Source organism: Coregonus lavaretus (assembly GCF_964263955.1).
Source record: "Coregonus lavaretus genome assembly, chromosome: 7".
Classification (NCBI taxonomy): Eukaryota; Metazoa; Chordata; class Actinopteri; order Salmoniformes; family Salmonidae; genus Coregonus; species Coregonus lavaretus.
In genome coordinates, this window is record NC_139994.1 from 38,722,546 (window position 1) to 38,747,947 (window position 25,402).

General features: G+C 41.9%; 1 protein-coding gene across 1 annotated transcript in view; it reads right to left on the reverse strand.

Annotated features, from left to right (window-relative positions):
- The window catches only part of LOC311132520 (ADAMTS-like protein 1), a gene marked incomplete at both ends in the record, with an annotated part of 305,351 nt that overhangs the window by 17,980 nt on the left and 261,969 nt on the right, over window positions 1-25,402 (reverse strand). The window contains 2 exons of the mRNA XM_084165793.1: window positions 14,904-15,007; window positions 17,764-17,971. Of these exons, the coding sequence (XP_084021919.1) occupies window positions 14,904-15,007; window positions 17,764-17,971 (312 nt within the window). The remainder of the gene's footprint in view (window positions 1-14,903; window positions 15,008-17,763; window positions 17,972-25,402) is intronic.

The following is a 25,402-nucleotide window of genomic DNA, read 5'->3' on the forward strand; positions in this document are numbered from 1 at the left end:
TTGCTGACATCGACTTTGTGTTGCAGACACAGGCACATGCACCCCCAGCGACAAAGGTGCAGGAAGATCAGGCTCCAGAACAGCGAAACTGTTCGTTGTTTGTATCCACTCCGGGCCTCTCGTTGGGAGTGTCGACTGCTTTGCAGAAGGTTGCTGTCTTCGGCTTCCACGGCTCGTGACATGCGACCATCATTGATTGCCTTTCTCCTCATGCTGTGCTCTTTCGACTCCGCTATCAGATGGGAGATCTCCGGGCAACACCAGCCAGTTGCATAATGACAAACTACAAGGTGGAGATGCATCCAACAAGCGCGAACACCATCCAGCCTCCGGCGTAGAAAATGTAAACATTCCATTCTGCATTTCCCCCAGTTTCTTACGTAGACTGGCAATCTGCGTGATCAAGGAAGCAACCTCAAGCCTATAATCCTCGGCAATTGCCTCATTGGAACTCCGAGTGATCCAGTTTGTCTCGAAACAAAGCGTAATAGATACAGCTCCTACAGCGCTGGAACCATTCATTTATTTTTCCAGACACAGAGGGCTCCATTGCAAAACTCATCTGGTACCAACTTCGTTAGCTTGATGGCTAGCAGCTTAGTGTCTCTGCCAAGCAGGCTTCAACCTGTCTGTTAAGCGGGATTCCGGGACAAGAAATAGCGGTCCTAGCTTTTAAAGCTAACCGCGTCAAGTAATCCACGTAAAACCAAGTTCTGTATTCATGAATAGTAGTTTTGTTTTAATCGGACACAGTATACACTACATTAGTTATCTTTTGTTTGTTTTTAGTCCCATCCTTCATCCCCATCTATTTTACATTTTACAGACGCTCTTATCCATAGCGACTTACAGGAGCAATTATGGTCAAGTGCCTTGCTCAAGGGCACATCGACAGATTTTTCACCTAGTCGGCTCGGGGATTAGAACCAGTGACCTTTCGGTTACTGGCACAACGCACTTAACCACTAAGCTACCTGCCGCCCCAACAATGTGTGTATATGTTAATATACACACATCACACATTAATACACACCACATGTTAATATACACACATCACACGTTAAAAAAGTAATTTCCCCCTTACACTCTATAACTGGTTGTGCCATCTTTAGCTGCAATGACTGCAACCAAATGTTTCCTGTAGTTGTTGATCAGTCTCTCACAACGCTGTGGAGGAGTTTTGGCCCACTCTTGCAGGTAGAACCGCTTTAACCCAGCGATATTTGTGGGTTTTCAAGCATGAACTGCTCGTTTCAAGTCCTGCCACAATATCTCAAATTGGGATTAGGTCTGGACTTTGACTAGGCCATTTCAAAACGTCAAATGTGTTGCTTTCTAGCCATTTTCATGTAGACTTGATTGTGTGTTTTGGATTGTCTTGCTGCATGACCCAGCTGCGCTTCAGCTTCAGCTCACAGACGGATGGCCTGACATTCTCCGGTAGAATTCTCTGATACAGAGCAGAATTAATGGTTCCTATTAAGGCAAGTTGTCCAGGTCTACCGCGCTTCTTTGTTGGTATGAGGTTCTTACGGTGGAATGCAATGTTTGGTTTTCAACAGGCATAAATGGGACCCATGTCCTCCAAAAAGTTGACTCAAATTGGCCAAAAAGCACCCGGAAGATCATAAAAGACCCTTGGAAGATTGTTCTATGGACAGATGATTCAAAAGTATAACTTTTAGGACTCAGCATTGACTCCCTGTCAAAATAAAACATCACATGATATACACTCCCGGTCAAAAGTTTTAGAACACCTATTAATTCAAGGGTTTTTCCCCATTTCCACTATTTTCTAAACTTTAGAACAACAGTGAAGACACCAAAACCACGAAACACCACATATCTATCTCTATTTCTATTTACCATACAGTATATTTTTCAACTGTGCTGTGCTGTTTCACAAAACTTATGAACCTTTCTATTCTCATAGTTTATACAGATTGTCAATTAAAGATACTTTTTTTTGCTATGGGTATTATTATATTTTTGATCGGTTGACTATTACTTTTCAGATCACCCATCAGTGCTATTTGCAGAGTTGGCGTTTCCAACTTGCAGAGTTAATTCCAGGTAAATGTTGCAATTCTTCAGCAAATACTGAACCCACCAAAAACAAGCTACCATATGTTATGAGTACTTAAACAAATGATCTGAATATTCTATATCTTCGCAGCAAAATCTGCAGAGCTGGGATGGTTGTATCCCCCATACATTGCCTTTGGAAAGTATTCAGACCCCTTGACGTTTCCCACCTTTCGTTACGTTACAGCCTTATTCTAAAATTATTGTTTTTCCCATTATTAATCTACACACAATACCCCATAATGACAAAGCAAAAACAGGTTTTTAGAAATGTTTGCTAATTTATATTTTTAAAAACCCTGAAATATAACATTTACATAAGTATTCAGAACCTTTACTCAGTACTTTGTTGAAGCACCTTTGGCAGCAAGTACAGCCTCAAGTCTTTTTGGGTATGATGCTACAAGCTTGGCACATCAGTATTTGGGAGTTTCTCCCATTCTTCTCTATAGGTCCTCTCAAACTTTGATCTGAGAGTCTTTAGGTGCCTTTTGGCAAACTCCAAGTGGGCTGTCATGTGCCTTTTACTGAGGAGTGGCTTCCGTCTGGCCACTCTACCATAAAGGCCAGTTTTGCTGGTCAGCCATCTCTAGGAAGTGTCTTTGTGGTTCCAAACTTCTTCCATTTAAGAATGATGGAGGGCACATGTTCTTGGGGCCTTCAATGCTGCAGAAATGTTTTGGTACTTCCCCAAATCTGTGCCACGACACAATTCTGTCCTGAGCTCTGAGGACAATTCCTTCGACCTCATGCCATGGTTTTTGCTCTGACATGCAATGTTAAGTGTGGGACCTTTTATAGACAATTGTGTGCCTTTCCAAATCATGTCCAATCAATTGAATTTACCAAAGGTGGACTCCTTTCAAGATGTAGAAACATCTTAAGGATGATCAGTGGAAACACGATGTACCTGAGCTCAATTTCGAGTCTCATAGCAAAGTGTCTGAACACTTACAATACCAGTCAAAGGTATTGTAGAATAATAGTGAAGACATGAACACTATGAAATAACACATATGGAATCATGTGGTAACCAAAAAAGTGTTTTATATTTGAGATTCTTCAAATAGCCACCCTTTGCCTTGATGACAGATTTGCAGACTCTTGGCATTCTCTCAACCAGCTTCATGAGGTAGTCACCTGGAATGCATTTCAATTAACAGGTGTGCCTTCTTAAAAGTTAATTTGTGGAATTTATTTCCTTCTTAACAGCTCAAATAAGCAAAAATAAACGACAGTTCATCATAACTTTAAGAGATGAAGGTCAGTCAATAGGGAACATTTCAAGAACTTTGAATGTTTCTTAAAGTGCAGTCGCAAAAACCATCAAGCGCTATGATGAAACTGGCTCTCATGAGGACCGCCACAGGAATGGAAGACCCAGAGTTACCTCTGCTGCAGAGGATAAGTTCATTAGAGTTACCAGCCTCGGAAATTGCAGCCCAAATAAATGCTTCACAGAGTTCAAGTCACAGACACATCTAAACATCAACTGTTCAGAGGGGTCTGTGTGAATCAGGCCTTCATGGTCGAATTCCTGCAAAGAAACCACTACTAAAGGACACCCATAAGAAGAAGAGACCTGCTTGGCCAAGAAACAAGAGCAATGGACATTAGAACATCTCTTCCTAACTATTTTGCAATCTGTTTGGCACAGCTGAAAATGTTTTGGTCCTGAAATGAAACTGGTATACTTTTTTATTTAACCAATTTTGGTCTTTAATGCAGAGCCGACATACAAGTTTCTTACGTTCTCCCTCTTCCACTTGCCTCTTCCATTTTTGCCATAATGCTGCAATTTGTTGGTTGTAATTTTGGATGGAATAGACATTTCCATATATTTTTGTTAGCTGCATTCGTGACAACTCCACCAGTCCTATTTATGATATCATTTACAAAGAGTAAAGGGAAAAAGGCAATTCTTGAACTCGGGGTGAGCAATTCTTACTATTCTGCTAGAGAACCAATGTATGACTGAAGCCTTTAGTGAGAGATCTAATGCTTAACATTTTTATAATTTCTGCCCTCCGAATTCATATTCATTATAAAAATAGGCCCATTAAATTTTGTCTGGCTTGCCATTCCAAATAAAATAAAATATGTTTTGCTTATATATGTCACGGTCATCTACCAAAGATGAGGACCAAGGCGCAGCGTTGCAGGCAAACATACTCATTTATTGAGCGAAACGCGAACAAAACAACAAAAGACGGAAACGTGACAGTACACGGTATAACACAACCAACTTGAAACAAGAACCCACAAAACACAAAGGAAAACCGACAGTTTAAATATGGCTCCCAATCAGAGACAACCAGCAAACAGCTGACACTCGTTGCCTCTGATTGGGAGTCACTCAGGCCAACCTAGACATAGAACAACTAGACACTCAAAACACAGCACATAAACACACGGAATCTACACACCCTGACTCAACATATAAAGTCCCCAGAGCCAGAGTGTGACAGTACCCCCCCCCCAAAGGCGCGGACTGCGACCGCGCCTCAACAAAAACCCCAAACAGGGGAGGGCTGGGTGGGCATTCCTCCTCGGAGGCGGCTCCGGCTCCGGGCTTGACCACCACCCCTCCATAATCCTCCCGTAGCGCCCCTGGTCCGGTCTGACCCCGCTGACTGGATCAGGACTGGACATCGACGGAGCGGATTGCTTAAGCTCCGTTGTGGAGCAGCTGACCAGTACCTGATCAGGCACCGGACTGACGACGCGCACCCCTGGCTTGGCGCGTGAGGCAGGAACGGACCGGACCTGGCTGACGATGCGCACCCCAGGCTTGATGCGTGGAGCCGGAACGGGCCTCACCGGACTGACGACGCACACCACTGGCCTGGTGCGGAGCGCAGGAGCGGGCCGGACAGGGCTGACGAAACGCACCACAGACTTGGTGCGGGGAGCAGGAATGGGCCGGACTGGGCTGGCGACGCGCACCACAGGCTTGGTGCGGAGAGCAGGAACAGGCCGGACAGGGCTGACGAAACGCACCACAGACCTGGTGCGGGAAGCAGGAATGGGCCGGACTGGGCTGGCGACGCGCACCACAGACTTGGTGCGGAGAGCAGGAACGGGCCGGACAGGGCTGACGAAACGCACCACAGACTTTGTGCGGGGAGCAGGAACAGGCCGGACAGGGCTGACGAAGCGCACCATAGGCTCGGTGCGGGGAGCAGGAACAGGCCGGGCCGGGCTGACGACACGCACCACAGGCTCGATGCGAGGAACAGGAACAGGCCGGACCGTACTGGGGACACACACCACTGGCTCTACGCAGGGATCAGGAACGGGCCGGACCGGACTGGTAACACACCCCAGTACCTCTCGCCGTGCCTCCACATTTTCCCTCTCCTCTGTGACCAGTGGCCCCCTTAACCTGGCGGCCTCCTCTGCACACCCGCTGGACCGCTCCATCGCGGCCTCTTGCTGCCCCGTCGTCCACGTCGTGAGCCCCCCCCTAAAAATTTTCTGGGGTTCTCTCCTCCCCGTGGGCCAGGCCTCTATATTTCTCGCCCAACTCTCACTCCTCTGCTTCCAACTCCCGCTATTCAGCTCCTCAATGGGCTTGACCCAGTCGAGGCTCTTCCTCCATTGTTCCCACGTCCACTCTCTCTGCTCCTCCCTCGGCTTGACCCAGTCGAGGCTGCCACGGAGATCTGCTAGGGATCTCCCTGGCGATGGCTCCTCGACTCGCTGCTTGGTCCAGTTTTGGTGGGTTCTTCTGTCACGGTCGTCTACCAAAGATGAGGACCAAGGCGCAGCGTTGCAGGCAAACATACTCATTTATTGAGCGAAACGCGAACAAAACAACAAAAGACGGAAACGTGACAGTACACGGTATAACACAACCAACTTGAAACAAGAACCCACAAAACACAAAGGAAAACCGACAGTTTAAATATGGCTCCCAATCAGAGACAACCAGCAAACAGCTGACACTCGTTGCCTCTGATTGGGAGTCACTCAGGCCAACCTAGACATAGAACAACTAGACACTCAAAACACAGCACATAAACACACAGAATCTACACACCCTGACTCAACATATAAAGTCCCCAGAGCCAGAGTGTGACAATATAATTAAAAAAACAAGTTGTTAGGTGTAGGCAGGGCCATAAGCTAATATGTAAACTGGGATATGATTAAAGAGCTAATCAGGGTGATTTTTCCACAAATAGACAGGTATTTCCTTTCCATGGTAGCAAGAGCTGATCTATTTTTGCTAACTTTCTATTAAAATGTATTGTAGTGAGATCATTTCTTTCTTTTGGGATATGAATACTGAGTAGGTCCACTTCACTGTCAGACCATTTTATTGGTAAACTACACAGTAATGTAAAAGTTCTATTTTTTGGTGGTCCAATACGTAATATTATCATAATACATTTATCATAATTTGGTTATAATCCAGAGAGGTTAGAAAAAGTATCAAGATCCTCTATGAGGCTATGGAGGGATCCAAATTGTGGATTTAAAAGAAAACATGAATCATCAATGTATCGTCCATCGTCCAATGACACCTTTGTTTTTGAGCCCTGGATTTCTAACCCCTTGATATTATTGTTGGATCTGATTTTAATAGCTAACATTTCCTTGGCCATAGTAAATAGATATGCCCATAGTGGACAACCTTGTTTTACTCCTCTTGACAGTTTAATACTTTCTGAGAAGTAGCCATTATTTACTATTTTACACCTAGGGTTAATATACATAACTTTAACCCATTGTATAAGAGATTCTCCAAAACTGAAATATTCTAGGCATTTATATATTAATTCCAGTCGTATTTTATCAAAAGCCTTTTCAAAGTCAGCTGGTTTCCACATTTTTCATAGTGTCTTATTGTTTCCAGTACTTGTCTTATATTATCTCCAATGTATCGTCCATGTCAAAAACACATGAGTGTTTCTGTAAAGCTGTTAATTTTACATTATTAATATAAAAAATATCCTTACAATTAACTTGCTTAGTGGAGATGGAGAAAACTGAAACGAAAACATATGCTTAAAGTACTCTGCTTTCAAAATATCGTTTGGTGAATTATGGGTGACTCCATTCTTTGTAACAAGTTTCAGTAAATCATTTTTTGTAGCATCTTTATGTTGAAGATGAAAAAATTATTTGGTGCATTTTACCCCATATTCCATCCAGTTCTCTTAATTTTTTATAATATATTACACTTGATCTTTCTTGAATAAGTTCTTCCAGTTCTTATTGTTTTTCCTCTAACTTATTCTGTGCCTCTATGGTACAGTTTTTATTGATATCTATCTGTACTCTTAGTCCCTCTCTTTCCTTTGTTAATATGAACTCTTCTGACCTAAATTGATTTTGTTTTACAGATGAGTATTGAATTACATAGTCCCTAAAGGCACATTTAAAAGTGTCCAATACAATAAGGGGATCTGCTGTGCCTATGTTATGTTGGAAAAAGTCAGTTATAAATTATTCTGTCCTGGTTAAAAACAAGTTGTCATCCAATAGGCTTTCACTAAATTTCTGTAAGAGTGATGGTCCGACCGCATTCTGTCCCCTATCAACACTTTTCTTTAACTTTTGGTGCCAGCGAGAATGACATACAGTAAGTAGTCAAGACAACTAGCTTGATTGAGTCTCCGCCATATATCTCACTAAGTCAGGATATTTAAGCCTCCATATATCCACTAGTTCCAACATATCCAATATATGTGTGATTTCCTTAAGTGCATGAGGGGGATAGTTTGTCATTTGATTTCCTTTACAATCCATTGAGGTATTTAAAACCCTATTATAATCTCCCAACATAATAATAGAGTCTTGTATTGCTTGTAGGCTTGATAAATTATTACATATATTTTCAAAGAAGCGTGGATCATCATTATTTGGACCATATAAATGAATGAGCCAAATCTGTTTATGGTCCAATAACATATTTACAAAAATCCATCTATCTTGCGGATCTGCTTGGACAATTTGCACATTTGGAAAAAAAGTATTGTTAATTAACATCATCACCCCTTTTGAGTTTCTTTGCCCATGGGAGAAGTATATTTCGCCTCCCTCCTCCCCCCAGTCCTTTTTATTTTTATTTTTATTCTAATTCTGACTTGTATCTATTTATAAACACTATACATAGAAAGTTGAATACTAATCATTTTACAACATTCCCTATCATGAATGGTACAGTGTATTTGTAGTTTATTTCTTTATCAATTGTTGTATTTGATTGTTTTCCTGTTTTTAATTACAATTCCTACCATTGGTAGTAGTGGGTGTTCCATTATTCGACTCCTCTATGGGAACTTTGTATTATTTAGAATAGCCATGGTGTAGTCTTGGTGTCTCGGGACAGTTGGTTGTCAATGTACAGTTCATCGACTACAAGAGCTACACGTTTCCCTTTTAGCCTATTCCTTCGGGAACTGATCATTCATGCCTGTTTTCGTGCCAGCGAGTCTTTTAACCGTTATTTTATCCTTAAAGAATGCAAATTTGGCAACGATTGGGCGCTCGAATCGCTGTCCTCGCTGTCCGAAACGATGTACACGTTCGAGTTGGATTTTGTTGACAGTATCTGTAGTGCTTTAACCAGGAAATCTTTCACCACACTCTCTGGATCTTCACCCTCATTCTCTTTAATACCGGAAAGTACCAGATTTTCTCGCATTGATCTAGTCTGTATTTCAAGTAAGACCTCTCTCGGAAACATGTTCTCTTTTTTAAGTTCTTTAACGTCAGTTTTTTAAATTATTCCCCCCCCCAAAAAAATGTGCAGACGCTCTTATCCAGAGTGACTTACAGGAGCAAGTAGGGTTAAGTGCCTTGCTCAAGGGCACATCGACAGATTTTTCACCTAGTCAGCTCGGGGATTATAACCAGCAACCATTTGGTTACTGGCACAACGCTCTTAACCACTAAGCTACCTACCGCCGTTTCAATGGTATTGCCTGTATCTTTTAGCTTGTTTGTTTCTTTTTCCATTGTCGCAGCTTTTTATTTATTTCGATGCTCGCCTTCAACTCAAAATTGACTAGCTTTCATCAAGCTGCTCAAAAAAAAATCTAACTGTAACCAGTGCCTGCAACCTGGTTCAGGTTATCAGTCAACCTACCAGGGTAGTTACAAACAGCACAGGAATGAAATCATTAACATGTATTGCAGAAATGTGTTTTAAAGCAGTATCCAAATCCATCAGATGTAGTGATCACAATATAGTGCTCTAATCTACCTAGGAAAACCAAAGTTCCAAAGGCTGGGTCTAATATAGTGTATAAGAGGTCATACAATACGTTTTGTAGTGATCCAGGCTCTGTCGTAGCCGGCCGTGACCGGGAGACCCATGGGGCGGCGCACAATTGGCCCAGCATCGTCCAGGGTAGGGGAGGGAATGGCCAACAGGGATGTAGCTCAGTTGGTAGAGCATGGCGTTTGCAACGCCAGGGTTGTGGGTTCGATTCCCATAGGGGGCCAGTATGAAAAAATATAATGTACTCACTAACTGTAAGTCGCTCTGGATAAGAGCGTCTGCTAAATGACTTAAACGTAAAATGTAATTCCTATATTGATGATGTAAAGGATATTTGCTGGTCTGTGGCGTGTAATGAGGAGCAACCAGACATTGCACTTGACACATTTATGAAATTGCTTTTTCCAATTACTAATAATCATGCAGCCATTAAGATAATGACTGTAAAAACTGTTAAATCCCCTTGGATTGATGAGGAATCAAAAAATTGTGTGGTTGACAGGGATGAGGCAAAAGGAATGGCAAATAAGTCTGCTTGCACAACGGATTGGCAAACATACTGCAAATTGAGAAATCATGAGAGTAAACTGAATAATAATAAGAAACTATACTATGAAAAATACAAATTATGTGAAGAATGATAGTAAAAAGCTTTGGAGCACTTTAAATGAAATTTTGGACAAAAAGGCTAACTCAGCTCAATCATTCATTGAATCAGATGGCTCATTCATCACAAAACTCACTGATATTGCCAACTATTTAAATGATTTTTTTATAGGGAAGATTAGCAAACTTAGGCATGACATGCCAGCGACAAACGCCGACACTACACATTCAAGTATAACTGACCAAATTATGAAAAACAAGCTTTGTAATTTTGAATTCAGTAAAGTGAGTGTGGAAGAGGTTAAAATATTATTGTTTTCTATCAACAATGACAAGGCACTGGGGTCTGACAACTTGGATGGAAAATTACTGAGGATAATAGGGGATGATATTGCCACTCCTATTTGCCATATCTTCAATATAAGCCTCCTAGAAAGTGTGTGCCCTCAGGCCTGGAGGGAAGCAAAAGTAATTCCGCTACCCAAGTATAGTAAAGCCCCCTTTACTGGCTCAAATAGCCGACCAATCAACCTTTGGTAAACTTCTGGAATAAATTGTGTTTGACCAGATACAATGCTATTTTATAGTAAACAATTGACAACAGATTTTCAGCATGCTTATATGGAAGGACATTCAACAAGCACAGCACTTACACAAATGACTGACGATTGGCTGAGAGAAATTGATGATAAAAAGATTGTGGGGGCTGTTTACAGTTCAGTGCGGCTTTTGACATTATCAATCATAGTCTGCTGCTGGAATAACGCATGTATTATGGCTTTACATCCCTGCTATATTGTGGATAAAGGGTTACCTGTCTAACAGAACACAGAGTGTGTTCTGTAATGGAAGCCTCTCCAACAAATCCAGGTAGAATCAGGAATTCCTCAGGGCAACTATCTAGGCAACTGTCATTACTTTTTTCAATCTTTACTAATGACATGCCACTGGCTTTGAGTAAAGCCAGTGTGACTTTGTATGCGGATGACTCAACACTATGCACGTCAGCTACCACAACGACTGAAATTACTGTAATAATGAACAAAGAGCTGCAGTTAGTTTCTGAATGGGTGGCAAGGAATAAGTTAGTCCTAAACGTTTTTTTTTTTTTTGTGTTTTTTACAATGGTTAAAAGTTAGAGACTCAGAGCTAGAAAATTGTATATCATACACTACAGTTGAGGAACAATGGGAAAGTAATTCTGCTTTGAAAGTTGATAAACTTGTAACCTCACTTTTTAGAAAATGGCCCTTGAACGTTTTGGTACCTACTGACTTCCGCACTTCTTTATCTACACCCATTCAGCATCGTTCACACCCATTTAAGCTTTAGCCCCACCCATCTCTTTAAGGATTCACATGTGAGGCTATGTACTACACAACTAAAGATTTCAAGACTAAAGGCTGGTTTGTATTACGGGTGTGTTCGTAAATTTAATCTGGAGTGCCCGACTGTGCTCTGGGCATTCGTAAACTCAGAGCGTTGTCAGATTGTCCGTTCGTAAATTCAGAATGTTTCGCTCTCGGAGCGCACACTGGACGCTCTGGCCAAAAAGTAGGGTTGATCCGAGCGTTCTGACCTAACAACAGCAGTCAAGCCTAGCTTGCTAGCTACTTCCAAACACAAATGAGAGAACAGCTCACTCTGACCATTTTACTCGCCCTAGCAGAGCTGGTTAGGCTGTTTTTATGTTATCCATAGCATTGGTGACTGCAACTGTTTTGTTGGCAACAATTTAATTACGCTTTTTTTGCCAATGTTTACTGAGACCGGGCATATTCAATGGGCATTGAACATTTGTAAATTCGTCAGTTATTTTGTGCTCTGGCACACTCAGACGATAGTGCTCTGAAATCGGAGTAGATAGCCAGAGCGAATTTACCAGCTACGTCTATCGACAGTTGTCGCAGTGACATCATAAACATTCTATTGAAACAGTTAATTGCATAGTGGAGTCTATTGTTTAGACATGTAGCTAGCTAGCTAAACAATCAACCGTAATCCCAACTCATAACGTTACTACCCGGCATGAATCTGCATGTAGCCAACCAACCAGGTTTAATGTTAGCTAGCTAATATTAGGCTATAACTAGCAATGCAAAAGGCTCTGAGATACGAATAATAGCTAACATTAGGCTATAACTAGCAATGCAAATGGCTCTGTGATATGAATAATAGTACTTCACAGATCATACACGTAACGTTAGCTAGCTAGCCAGCCAGCTAACATTATCTAGCTAGCTAACAGTACACTTTAACTTGAAATGAAAACGACATTCTGACAAAATCAGAAACGTGTAATATCTGAAAATGTACCTAGCTAGACTCTCTTACCCGTATATTTACATTTAAGTCATTTAGCAGACGCTCTTATCCAGGTGCATTCAACTTAGGATAGCCAGTGGGACAACCACCTTTAAAAAAAAAAATTATGGGGGGGTGGGGTAGAAGGATTACTGTTATACGATTCCAGGTATTCCTTAAAGAGGTAGGGTTTCAAGTGTCTCCGGAAGGTGGTCAGTGACTCCGCTGTCCTGGAGGAGCTTGTTCCACCATTAGGGTGCCAGAGCAGCGAATAGCTTTGACTGGGCTGTGCGGGAACTGTGCTTCCGTAGAGGTAGGGGGGCTAGCAGGCCAGAGGTGGATGAACGTAGTGCCCTCATTTGGGTGTAGGGTCTGATCAGAGCCTGAAGGTAAGGAGGTGCTGTTCCCCTCACAGCTCCGTAGGCAAGCACCTTGGTTTTACATGGATGGACTCTTCTCCCTCTCTGTCACGGATGTCATGGTTGCCCTTAGATTGAAGATGTAATCCGGAGCCTTCTGTGTTCTCTTTTCGACTCCGTCTGCATATTTGCAATCAAACACCAGAATGTTCTCCATCTCCTTAGCTATCATGCTCTAATTCCACTGATTTCAAAACTCGGTCCTCCAGAAAGTGGAGAGAAACACTTATGCTGTTCTACTACGTGATATCTTTTTTTTTTAAGTCACGTTAGAAAGGATTACCTACACATACTGACCAGCTCATATTATAGACAGAAGCGTGCTACATGGCAGACCAATCCGAACTCATCTCTCGGCATGTCCAGCCCACTCATTATCTCAGCCAATCATGTCTAGCGGTAGGGTTGCTGTCTTTTTCCATGGCTAAACCATCTAGGCTCGTAATTTAACAATTTTATTCGTATTTACAGATGGCATACAAGTTTGTTATTAAGGCACATGAAAGTTCACATGTTCCAGAAGGCATTTCTGCCCAAAAAATGAATACAATTAAATAAAGTTTACCTCCAAATGGCGCTCCTGTGAAGTAGTGACGGGCGACATATGCCTAGTTTCCTGAAACGAGTCACAAATGCATTGTATTTGGGACAAATCATTCACTAAACCCTAAACCTCAACTAAATCTTATAATGAATAATATGCAAATTGAGCAAGTTGAGGTAATTAAACTGCTTGGAGTTACCCTGGATTGTAAACTGTCATGGTCAAAATATGTTAACACAACAGTAGGTAAGATGAGGAGAAGTCTGTCCATAATAAAGCGCCGCTCTGCCTTTTTAACAACACTATCAACAAGGCAGGTCCTACAGGCCCTAGTTCTGTCGCACCTGGACTACTGTACAGTCGTGTGGTCAGGTGCCACAAGAGGGACATATGAAAATTACAATTGGCTCAGAACAGGGCAGCACGGCTGGCCCTTAAAAGTACACGGAGCGCTAACATGAATAATATGCATGTCAGTCTCTGGAGGAGAGATTTACTTAATCACTGCTTGTTTTTGTAAAAAGTGTTGACCAGCTGAATGCACGAGCTGTCTGTTTAAACTACTAGCACATCGTTCGTACACCCATGCATACCCTACAAGACATGCCACCAGCAGTCTCTTCACGATCCCCAAGACCAGAACAGACTATGGGAGGCGCATAGTACTACATAGAGCCATGACTACATTTACATTTACATTTTAGTTATTTAGCAGATGCTCTTATCCAGAGCGACTTACAGTTAGTGAGTGCATACATTTTTCATACTGGCCCCCCGTGGGAATACATGGAACTCTATTCCACATCAGGTAACTGATGTAAGCAGTAGAATAAGATAAAATAAAATAAAAAGATAAAAATACACCTTATGGAACAGCGGACTGTGAAGAGACACACACAGGTGCAGACACACAAACACACACACACACACACATATGCTAGCACACGCACTCTACACACACATGCATTGTAAAATTGTTGTATGATGTATTATACATTTTGAATTGTAGCTATTTAGTGGTGTAATAATGTTATATGATGTACTGTTTTATATTTTACTTTATGTGTTTGGACCCCAGGAAATGTAGCTGCTGCCTTGGCAGCAGGTAATGGGGATCCCTAATAAATACAAATTCAAAACTCCTTTATATCTTTACTGACTAGTTCAAGTATGCCCAATTGATCATTTATCAATTTTATCAAGTCTACACTTACCGTTCCAGGTGTTGAAAAGCATAAATAATCTTTGTCAGTCGAGGAGTCTTGTTTTGTTTTGGGAATTAGTTCTCCATGCTTACTCTTCGACATGTTTTGGTGTTGACTGTGATGATAATATGGTTAGATCAATTTCTCTAGCCTTATAGTTTGTTTTGTGTTGTTATCCAGATTGAAGGTTGCTGCCCACAAGTATGTGGAGTGAAGTGCTAATATTTAGTCAAATTTACAAATATTTAATATTACGTTTTTATCTTGAGGCATTCTGCTCCGCTTTCTTCAGTCCGCCATTGTTCATGTTAAATATTTATTGCACGCAGAGTTGACAATATGACTGAACGGCACAGATTAATATTTTGAGAATGGCACTCCTCCCTCACCACTTTTGCCCAGTCATGGCACAGGCACCCTGTGCGTCAGCCAGGCTAAAATAAAGTTGCAAGGTAGTAATTAACATGTTAATTGTTCCTATGCGAGAGTGCTAGGTCTGGACTTACCTGTGGAGGGTGCTGCACATTCTGTTGGGGACTTTGATGGTGTCCCGGCAGAACACAAGGCGGTGCTGCGTGGCCAGATGTGGACCCACACAGTGACCATGACACTGAAACACACAGATTTCTCTCTTCAGAATTCATAACATTCACATCTATTCAGACTATTCTCAATTTAATCTTGTCTTTACATCTACATACAGTGCATTCGGAAAGTATTCAGACCCCTTTACCTTTTCCACATTTTGTTACGTTACAGCCTTATTCTAAAATTAATTAAATATTTTATTGTTATCATCAATCTACACACAATATCCCATAATGACAAAGCGAAAACAGGTTTTTAGAAAATGTTTGCACATTTATTAAAAATAAAAAACAGAAATACCTTATTTACATAAGTATTCAGACAAGAAAATGAGCTCAGGTGCATCAAGTTTCCATTGATCATCCTTGATATGTTTCTACAACTTCATTGGAGTCCACCTATGGTAAAATCAATCGATTGGACATGATTTGGGAAGGCACACACCTGTCTATATAAGGTCACACAGTTGACAGTGCATGTCAGAGCAAAAACCAAGCCATGAAGTCAAAGGAATTGTCTGTAGAGCTCCAAGACAGGATTGTGTCGAAGCACAGATCTGGGGAAGGGTACCAAAAACTTTCTGCAGCATTGAAGGTCCCCAAGAACACAGTGGCCTCCATCATTGTTAAATGGAAGAAGTTTGGAACCACCAAGACTCTTCCTAGAGCTGGCTGCCCGGCCAAACTGAACAATCGGGGGAGAAAGGCCTTGGTCAGGGAGGTGACAAAAAACCTGATGGTCACTTTGACAGAGGTCCAGAGTTCCTCTGTGGAGATGGGAGAAACTTCCAGAAGGACAACCATCCCTGCAGCACTCCACCAATCAGGCCTTTACGGTATAGTGGCCAGACAGAAGCCACTCCTCAGTAAAAGGCACAACAGTCCACTTGGAGTTTGCCAAAAGGCACCGAAAGGACTCTCATACTATAAGAAACAAGAATCACTGGTCTGATGAAACCAATATTGAACTCTTTGGCCTGAATGCCAACCGTCACATCTGGAGGAAACCTTGCACCATCCCTACGGTGAAGCATTGTGGTGGCAGCATCATGCTGTGGGGATGTTTTTCAGCAGCAGGGACTGGGAGAATAGTCAGGATCGAGGGAAAGATGAACGGAGCAAAGTACAGAGAGATCCTTGGTACAGAGGACCTCAGACTGGGGCGATGGTTCACCTTCCAACAGGGCAACGACTCTAAGCACACAGCCAATATCTGAAGCTGGAGACTCTTATCTCCCTCACTAACTTTAAGCGTCAGTTGTCAGAGCAGCTTACCGATCACTGCACCTGTACACAGCCATTCTGAAATTAGCCCACCCAACTACCTCATCCCCATATTGTTATTTATTTTGATAATTTGCACCCCAGTATCTCTATTTGCACATCATCTTTTGCACATCTATCAGTCCAGTGTTAATACGCAATTTTAACTATTTTGCACTATGGCCTATTTATTGCCTTACCTCCATAACTTGCTACATTTGCACACACTATATATATATATATTTTCTGTTGTATTTTTGACTTTATGTTTTGTTTACCCCATATTTAACTATGTGTTGTTGTTTTTATTGCACTGCTGTGCTTTATCTTGGCCAGGTCGCAGTTGTAAATGAGAACGTGTTCTCAACTGGCTTACCTGGTTAAATAAAGGTAAAATAAAATAAAATAAAAGCCAACACAATGCAGGAGTGGCTTCGGGACAAGTCTCTGAGTATCCTTGAGTGGCCCAGCCAGAGCCCAGACTTGAACCCGATCGAACATCTCTGAAGAGACCTGAAAATAGCTTTGCAGCTATGCTCCCCATCCAACCTGACAGAGCTTGAGAGGATCTGCTTTTTATTTTAAATAATTGTGCAAAAATGTCTAAAAACCTGTTTTTGCTTTGTCATGATGGGGTATTGTGTGTAGATTGATGAGAAAAAATAAAACTTTAATACATTTTAGAATAAGGCTCTAACTATCACATTTCATGAGAAGTCCCAGATACAGACAGTGTTGAAGTAACAAAAGTTTATTACAAAACCAGGGGGCAGGCAAACTAGAAAACAGGAACTTGAGAAAGACAGGAGCAAGGGGAAAAACGCTGTTAGGCTTGACGAAAAACTAAACAAACTGGCAACAGACAAACAGAGAACACAGGTATGAATACACTGGGGATAATGGGGAAAATGGGTGACACCTGAAGAGGGGTGGAGACAATCACAAAGACAGGTGAACAGATCAGGGTGTGACAGTAACATATCAAAATGTGGACAAAGTCAAGGGGTCTGAATACTTTTCGAATACACTGTATACAATGAGTATACCAAACATTAGGAACACCTTCCTAATATTAAGTGCACCTATTGCGCTGGCCAATCGGATAGCTCAAATCACTGTGCCTACAGCTTCCACGACCCCGGCCACACCAAAGTTTGATACTAGCCTACGTGAGATTTCATAACTTTTAAAACCATGACCAGAGAGAGACTGTCAAAAAATTTAGTTCATTTTTAAGTTTTTATTCAGCACGGTCAACACTGTTTTTATTGAACACTATTACATTACAATAAACACACTTATTTAGGAAAAGTAATGGATGCGGGGGCATGACTTTAGGCAAACAATAACTTTTTATATTATATATATGTTATACATGTTTTACCATTGTGTAGGCTAATGCAATAATAAAAATAAATACTTTTCAAAGAATGTACATAAAATACTCAAGCATGAATGGCAGTGCAATAGGTAAATTCTCGAAACAACAGCCTTTCACTTGGACATAGTTACTCACAGGACCCCAGGGTGTGGCTGCCCACCTCACACAGGACAGAGGGTTGCAGTGCCTGGTTTCGGGGGGTCTCTTCCCAGCACCCCTCACACAGCGCTGCGCTTCCACCTGGCTCGCCCTTCCCTCTAGCCCCTGCTGGCAGCTTACCGTACGACTCTGGATCCCTCCTCCACAGCTGACAGAGCAAGGGGACCAGGGTGTTGACAGCCACCTGCCCCACATGACAGTAGGACACACAGACACAAACACACATACGCACACACACACACACAGAGTATAGTATAGTATATTAGGATGTCAAAGACTAGACAAGAAACTAATCTTGGGCCTCGCAGACTAGAGCTCAATAAAATGCCACTCCCCCACAGCTCTCCGCATCATTTCACTTCACTATGTCCTCCATAAAAACTGCCTAGTAACCTTAAATGTGGTTTGATTGCTTAGCTGGTTGGAGAATGGAGCTTGTACGATTTGATTTGGTTTGATTTCCATAAGGCCTCCAATACTGAATGTATATAAACTGTAGGTCACTAAAGATTGATGTTTTTTCATATTGGGCATTTCAAATGTTTAGATTTTTACAGTACTGTGTATTAGTGATGGGCAGGTCAGCTATTTTCCAACCCGCACCTGCCTGCAATTTCGAAGAATTGACACGGCATCTGTCCGGCCTGCTGTGATGGAGTAAAAACCATGACCGCCGTACTGTAAAAACCATGACCGCCGCACAATTTTTCAACAATGCAACAATGGCTTCTTATTTTAGACTATAGCTACTTTTATTAAAGCACAGACTCTCCAAATTAGCTCCCTGCTTTCTCTCACCTGCTATCTGCCTCCTTTTATCGCTTTCTTTTTGCATTTCGAGCTTTGGTTTGCCAAAATTGATGGTTTCAGCAATAAAGGGAGGCATCAGAGTGGAGAGACTTATTTTTTGAGTAGACAAACCATTTGTAACATGTGATTTCTGAGATTTCATCCTCAATCAATTGATAAGAAATTGTTGTCAATCAAATTTGCTGCACAGGCGATTGCTGCTGAGAAGAGCTCAGTCACATTTTTTGCAGGATATTGTAAGATAGTAGAGGAATGGTTTATTAAATGCACAAGATGGATAATCGTTTCTGAGGGATTTATTGAAAATAGGCTATGCTTTGTTTTCCTTTTAAGATTTAGTCCAGGATTCAATCTGACCAGCATTAACCTGTGATAATCAACAAACACATAGCATATCATATCATTGCTTTGCTTAGGTGATATCTCTGTGATGTAACTGCGTTGGAACTGTCAAATCCGATGAAAGTTTATGATAGGTTATACCTATCGTGCACATGGCCATTGATGTACCAAGTTGTATTAGTAGAAATCCCATGTGTTACAAGTTCAAACACTGGAATGTGTGATGTTATCTACACTGCTATTAGGCTGATATAAATCCTTATTATTTTATTTGATGACAATGACCACAAGAGCAGTCACTCACCGATTTGACAGCTCCAACGCAGTTACACCTCCGACATCGCCTAAACAAAAGCAATGATATATGCTATGCCTTTGTCGGTTATCGCGTGTAAACACTGATCTGATTGAATCCTGGCCATAACCCACCACCTACCTTCATCAACATAATATTTTCTGACCCTAAACCTGCCCAACACATGGTTAAACCTACCCACAGTAGTGATACGCCATCACTACTGTGTATGCCATTTGTTTTGCCTTTGAAGAACTATTGGAAGATTAGCCTATGACTATGGTTAAAGGAGGAACACATTGATATGCAATCTAAAAACCTTGTTTCGCTGTGCTTGAACGTACAAACTTATGCAGGCCAAGAGTTGAATCAGTATCCAGATAGCAGATATAAAAAAAGTACATTCACATGCAGTAATATGATCCCACCTGAGGGGGCAGGCTTGTCCATGACAGAGGTCTGGTGTGTGGGTGCTGTTACTCCTCTCCCAACAAAGTGAGTCATTCTCAGCCATACCGTTAACTTGGAGACAGTTTCCTCCTCTGTCATCTACAAACACCAAGAGGCAAAATATTATCCTGATTTCATGAAAGAGCATTGGGGTGGTTGAGGAAGAGGACATCTTAGGAAATACTAGCTATAATGACAACCAAATTCTGCTGGCAGCTTTTTTCAAAATGCATGAAAATGAATTCATAAACATCAGCAGTTGTGTCATAAGCTCTAGAGATGTGTTACATTTACTTGAGAGTTTCTAATAAAACACGCAAGTGCGCAAAGCAAGTATTACATTTTAAATGGACATGATGCAATATGTCAAAATCATGTCGAAATCACTACTAGTCAGGCTTCATTCCGGGCTTCCTTATTTGCACAGTCGCTGCGGTCAGACCGAGCGAGATACGGTCAAGTGGGGTACCTTGCTGAACTCGGAACGGCCTAGAGACTACAGTGATGCCATTCATTTGCCTTTCAGTGTTGATTTCAGCCTGTCCGTTTGTTGATTTCAGCCTGTTCATTTGTTGATGGTAAAGTTCATACTTCCATTTTAGGATATGAAGGGGACCATATACTCTGTTGATATTGATATCCGTAGAGCTACAGGTGACCCTGAACACGTGGCAAAAGGAACTTTGCAAATTGCATAAACAGAAGCAGAGTTAGAGAGTAACCTGTAAACCAATGTTATCCTAAGGGAACAACTCGGATGGGTCAAACTGAATGAACCGCCGCACGCAGCTAGAATAACTGTTGCTTGTCCACCCCAACCTCCCCCCAATGACCCAGTCGAAAACGGCATGTCTCTGTGTGACACAGAGGCAGAAATATGTCAAAATCATGTTGAAATCACTACTAGTCAGGCTTCATTCCAGGCCTTCTTATATACACAGTCACTGCGGTCGGACCGATCGAGCTACTGTCAAGTGGGGCACCTCGTTGAACTTGGAATGCCTAGAGACGATAGTGGTTCCTCTCCCTTGCTCGTTGGTGTTGATTTCAGCCTGTCCATTTGGTGATGTTAAATCCCTGTTTAAACATATTGGAAATGGACAGTGTCCATTTGCCATATGATATATTGCCAGTGCATATTATACTGCAATTGGACAGTCAGCCATCAAGTCAGCCATCAGTCAATAAGATATCATACTGACACCAAATGGATACATACTGACACCAAACTCACTTTGTCCAACTCGTTTAGAAGCCAACTATCACATATGTCAGAGCTGGCCCAAAATTCATAGCGCCTTCTGTTGAAACCATAAAAAAACTTAAAACATGTAGTTATATTCGAGCTGCGGGTCCAATTCTGACATTATGTGTAGGCCTAGCTGAGGCGAACCCGAATCCCAAGTTGCGGCTTGATAGGTCATTTGGAGGGGTTGCTACGGGGTCCCTGAACGAGCTATCGGCTAGAAACGTGTAGGGTCCATTTCTATGGGCCGAGGCGGTTTCAATGCTCCTGGTCTTGTGATTCTGGGACTTTTCTAAATGTCGTCATTTCGTGATGTTAAAAATTATTTGAAAATATTGCAAATGGACGAGGCTGTTTCTCAGCCGGAGAACCTCCAAGAACCACATACCTCGCTGTGCAGTTAGGTGCATTTTCATATTTCAAATGGACAGTGTCCAATTGCAATATGAAATATTGGCACTGGCAATATATCATATGGCAAATGGACACTGTCCATTTGCAATATGAAAATGCACCTAACTTATGAAGATGGACAAACTTCATACAGAAAATCACAGAAATCACGTAGAGCTCCGAAACCTGCCTTAACAGATTTGCCTTAACACGCCTCAACTGGATCTATAACTTTTTTTTAGAATCACGATGATGACATTGTATGATTTCTCGTACACTACGATAGATAAATGCCTGGTTCTATTTTTCCTTACACCGTAGGTTTATGTACTTTGACATGCAGCGGTCAAATTAGCGCTGTATTACCGTTTTCGACCTTTAATCCTAGAAAATGTGCATTAACTCAAAGAGCATTGTGGCCTCGACACCATCTTGTTTCCATGCTAAAAGTACATCTGGCCGCCCCTCTGCTCACCGAGTTTTGTCTTTGAAGTCTGTTCCGTTTACGAGAAAGGGCCATTTGATGATGAAATGTCAATTTGCCATATACAGCAGTTTGCCACCTTGCGGAATTGTCCGGTACAGCAGAAATAATCCCCAAAAAGTGTATATCTCGGAAACCAAGTGTCCTGGAAACTTTAATTTGTGACTTCCCAGAAGAACGGGCCTTGGCGTTCAACCCGAGGCCGTCGGCCTATTTTTAGCACACCCGTGGACGTCTAGTTAGGGGCCATCCATTTGCCATATGACATTTCTCATCGATCATACGGCCAGTGCCGTTTGCGTCCCTTAGGTAGGGACTGGACGTGAAATGACACAACAGCATGTGTTTTCCAACTTTGTTGTTGTCGAAGCCCATATGACAGGCCGAGATAGCAGCTAAATAGACCTTAAGAGTGAAAATGCCTTCCCTCTGTCCTAAAGGTCCTGCAAGAAGCATAACATCTTGGATACAGAGCATTGATAGGGAATGATCTGTTTTCGGTCACACCACTTCTCAAAAACACACCACTTGTTTCCATACAGTGAGTGTGTAGAAGGGGCTCTTGCACTCTGGACAGTCCAGTGGGGAACCGCGATGGCCTTCTAGGTCTTCAGAGAAAGTATTTATTTTTTATTTTTTATAACATGTTAATTTCGATGTAATCTTTTTAAAATAATTTTTATGATCTTCTGATTCCATCTCTTCAGTTTGTGTTGGAAAGAAAAGGGTTAATACTGATTAAAAAGATTTTAAAAAAGAAATAAAAAACATTTGTAGTCTCTGGGTAGAAAAATCTCAGCCAGCCATTGGCTAGGCCTTCAGAAACTGGACAGATGGCTTCTGCCATTCAACTGTATTAGAACATCATTATTTTGGAGTGACAGTGGAATGAACAAATCACATTTTGCCTCACAATGGGTGGGACCGTGAAGGACTGATACGTCACTACTGAGTGTGCAAGAGCAAAGAATCAATGGCAATAGCGAGCAGTAGTTTTCCCATGCTAGTAGCTAGCTTGTGTTGTAGTAGTGTGACATTGGCGACGGCGGCTGCAGCAGCAGCAGGTATCATCAACTTCAAGGTGGACACTGTTGCTAATTTGTTAGCATCACCCTTTTCAAGATTAACTTTCAATCTTTGTGTTCATTCAAGGCCTTCTTATATACACAGTCACTGCGGTCGGACCGATCGAGCTACTGTCAAGTGGGGCACCTCGTTGAACTTGGAATGCCTAGAGACGATAGTGGTTCCTCTCCCTTGCTCGTTGGTGTTGATTTCAGCCTGTCCATTTGGTGATGTTAAATCCCTGTTTAAACATATTGGAAATGGACAGTGTCCATTTGCCATATGATATATTGCCAGTGCATATTATACTGCAATTGGACAGTCAGCCATCAAGTCAGCCATCAGTCAATAAGATATCATACTGACACCAAATGGATACATACTGACACCAAACTCACTTTGTCCAACTCGTTTAGAAGCCAACTATCACATATGTCAGAGCTGGCCCAAAATTCATAGCGCCTTCTGTTGAAACCATAAAAAAACTTAAAACATGTAGTTATATTCGAGCTGCGGGTCCAATTCTGACATTATGTGTAGGCCTAGCTGAGGCGAACCCGAATCCCAAGTTGCGGCTTGATAGGTCATTTGGAGGGGTTGCTACGGGGTCCCTGAACGAGCTATCGGCTAGAAACGTGTAGGGTCCATTTCTATGGGCCGAGGCGGTTTCAATGCTCCTGGTCTTGTGATTCTGGGACTTTTCTAAATGTCGTCATTTCGTGATGTTAAAAATTATTTGAAAATATTGCAAATGGACGAGGCTGTTTCTCAGCCGGAGAACCTCCAAGAACCACATACCTCGCTGTGCAGTTAGGTGCATTTTCATATTTCAAATGGACAGTGTCCAATTGCAATATGAAATATTGGCACTGGCAATATATCATATGGCAAATGGACACTGTCCATTTGCAATATGAAAATGCACCTAACTTATGAAGATGGACAAACTTCATACAGAAAATCACAGAAATCACGTAGAGCTCCGAAACCTGCCTTAACAGATTTGCCTTAACACGCCTCAACTGGATCTATAACTTTTTTTTAGAATCACGATGATGACATTGTACGATTTCTCGTACACTACGATAGATAAATGCCTGGTTCTATTTTTCCTTACACCGTAGGTTTATGTACTTTGACATGCAGCGGTCAAATTAGCGCTGTATTACCGTTTTCGACCTTTAATCCTAGAAAATGTGCATTAACTCAAAGAGCATTGTGGCCTCGACACCATCTTGTTTCCATGCTAAAAGTACATCTGGCCGCCCCTCTGCTCACCGAGTTTTGTCTTTGAAGTCTGTTCCGTTTACGAGAAAGGGCCATTTGATGATGAAATGTCAATTTGCCATATACAGCAGTTTGCCACCTTGCGGAATTGTCCGGTACAGCAGAAATAATCCCCAAAAAGTGTATATCTCGGAAACCAAGTGTCCTGGAAACTTTAATTTGTGACTTCCCAGAAGAACGGGCCTTGGCGTTCAACCCGAGGCCGTCGGCCTATTTTTAGCACACCCGTGGACGTCTAGTTAGGGGCCATCCATTTGCCATATGACATTTCTCATCGATCATACGGCCAGTGCCGTTTGCGTCCCTTAGGTAGGGACTGGACGTGAAATGACACAACAGCATGTGTTTTCCAACTTTGTTGTTGTCGAAGCCCATATGACAGGCCGAGATAGCAGCTAAATAGACCTTAAGAGTGAAAATGCCTTCCCTCTGTCCTAAAGGTCCTGCAAGAAGCATAACATCTTGGATACAGAGCATTGATAGGGAATGATCTGTTTTCGGTCACACCACTTCTCAAAAACACACCACTTGTTTCCATACAGTGAGTGTGTAGAAGGGGCTCTTGCACTCTGGACAGTCCAGTGGGGAACCGCGATGGCCTTCTAGGTCTTCAGAGAAAGTATTTATTTTTTATTTTTTATAACATGTTAATTTCGATGTAATCTTTTTAAAATAATTTTTATGATCTTCTGATTCCATCTCTTCAGTTTGTGTTGGAAAGAAAAGGGTTAATACTGATTAAAAAGATTTAAAAAAAGAAATAAAAAACATTTGTAGTCTCTGGGTAGAAAAATCTCAGCCAGCCATTGGCTAGGCCTTCAGAAACTGGACAGATGGCTTCTGCCATTCAACTGTATTAGAACATCATTATTTTGGAGTGACAGTGGAATGAACAAATCACATTTTGCCTCACAATGGGTGGGACCGTGAAGGACTGATACGTCACTACTGAGTGTGCAAGAGCAAAGAATCAATGGCAATAGCGAGCAGTAGTTTTCCCATGCTAGTAACTAGCTTGTGTTGTAGTAGTGTGACATTGGCGACGGCGGCTGCAGCAGCAGCAGGTATCATCAACTTCAAGGTGGACACTGTTGCTAATTTGTTAGCATCACCCTTTTCAAGATTAACTTTCAATCTTTGTGTTCATTCAAGGCCTTCTTATATACACAGTCACTGCGGTCGGACCGATCGAGCTACTGTCAAGTGGGGCACCTCGTTGAACTTGGAATGCCTAGAGACGATA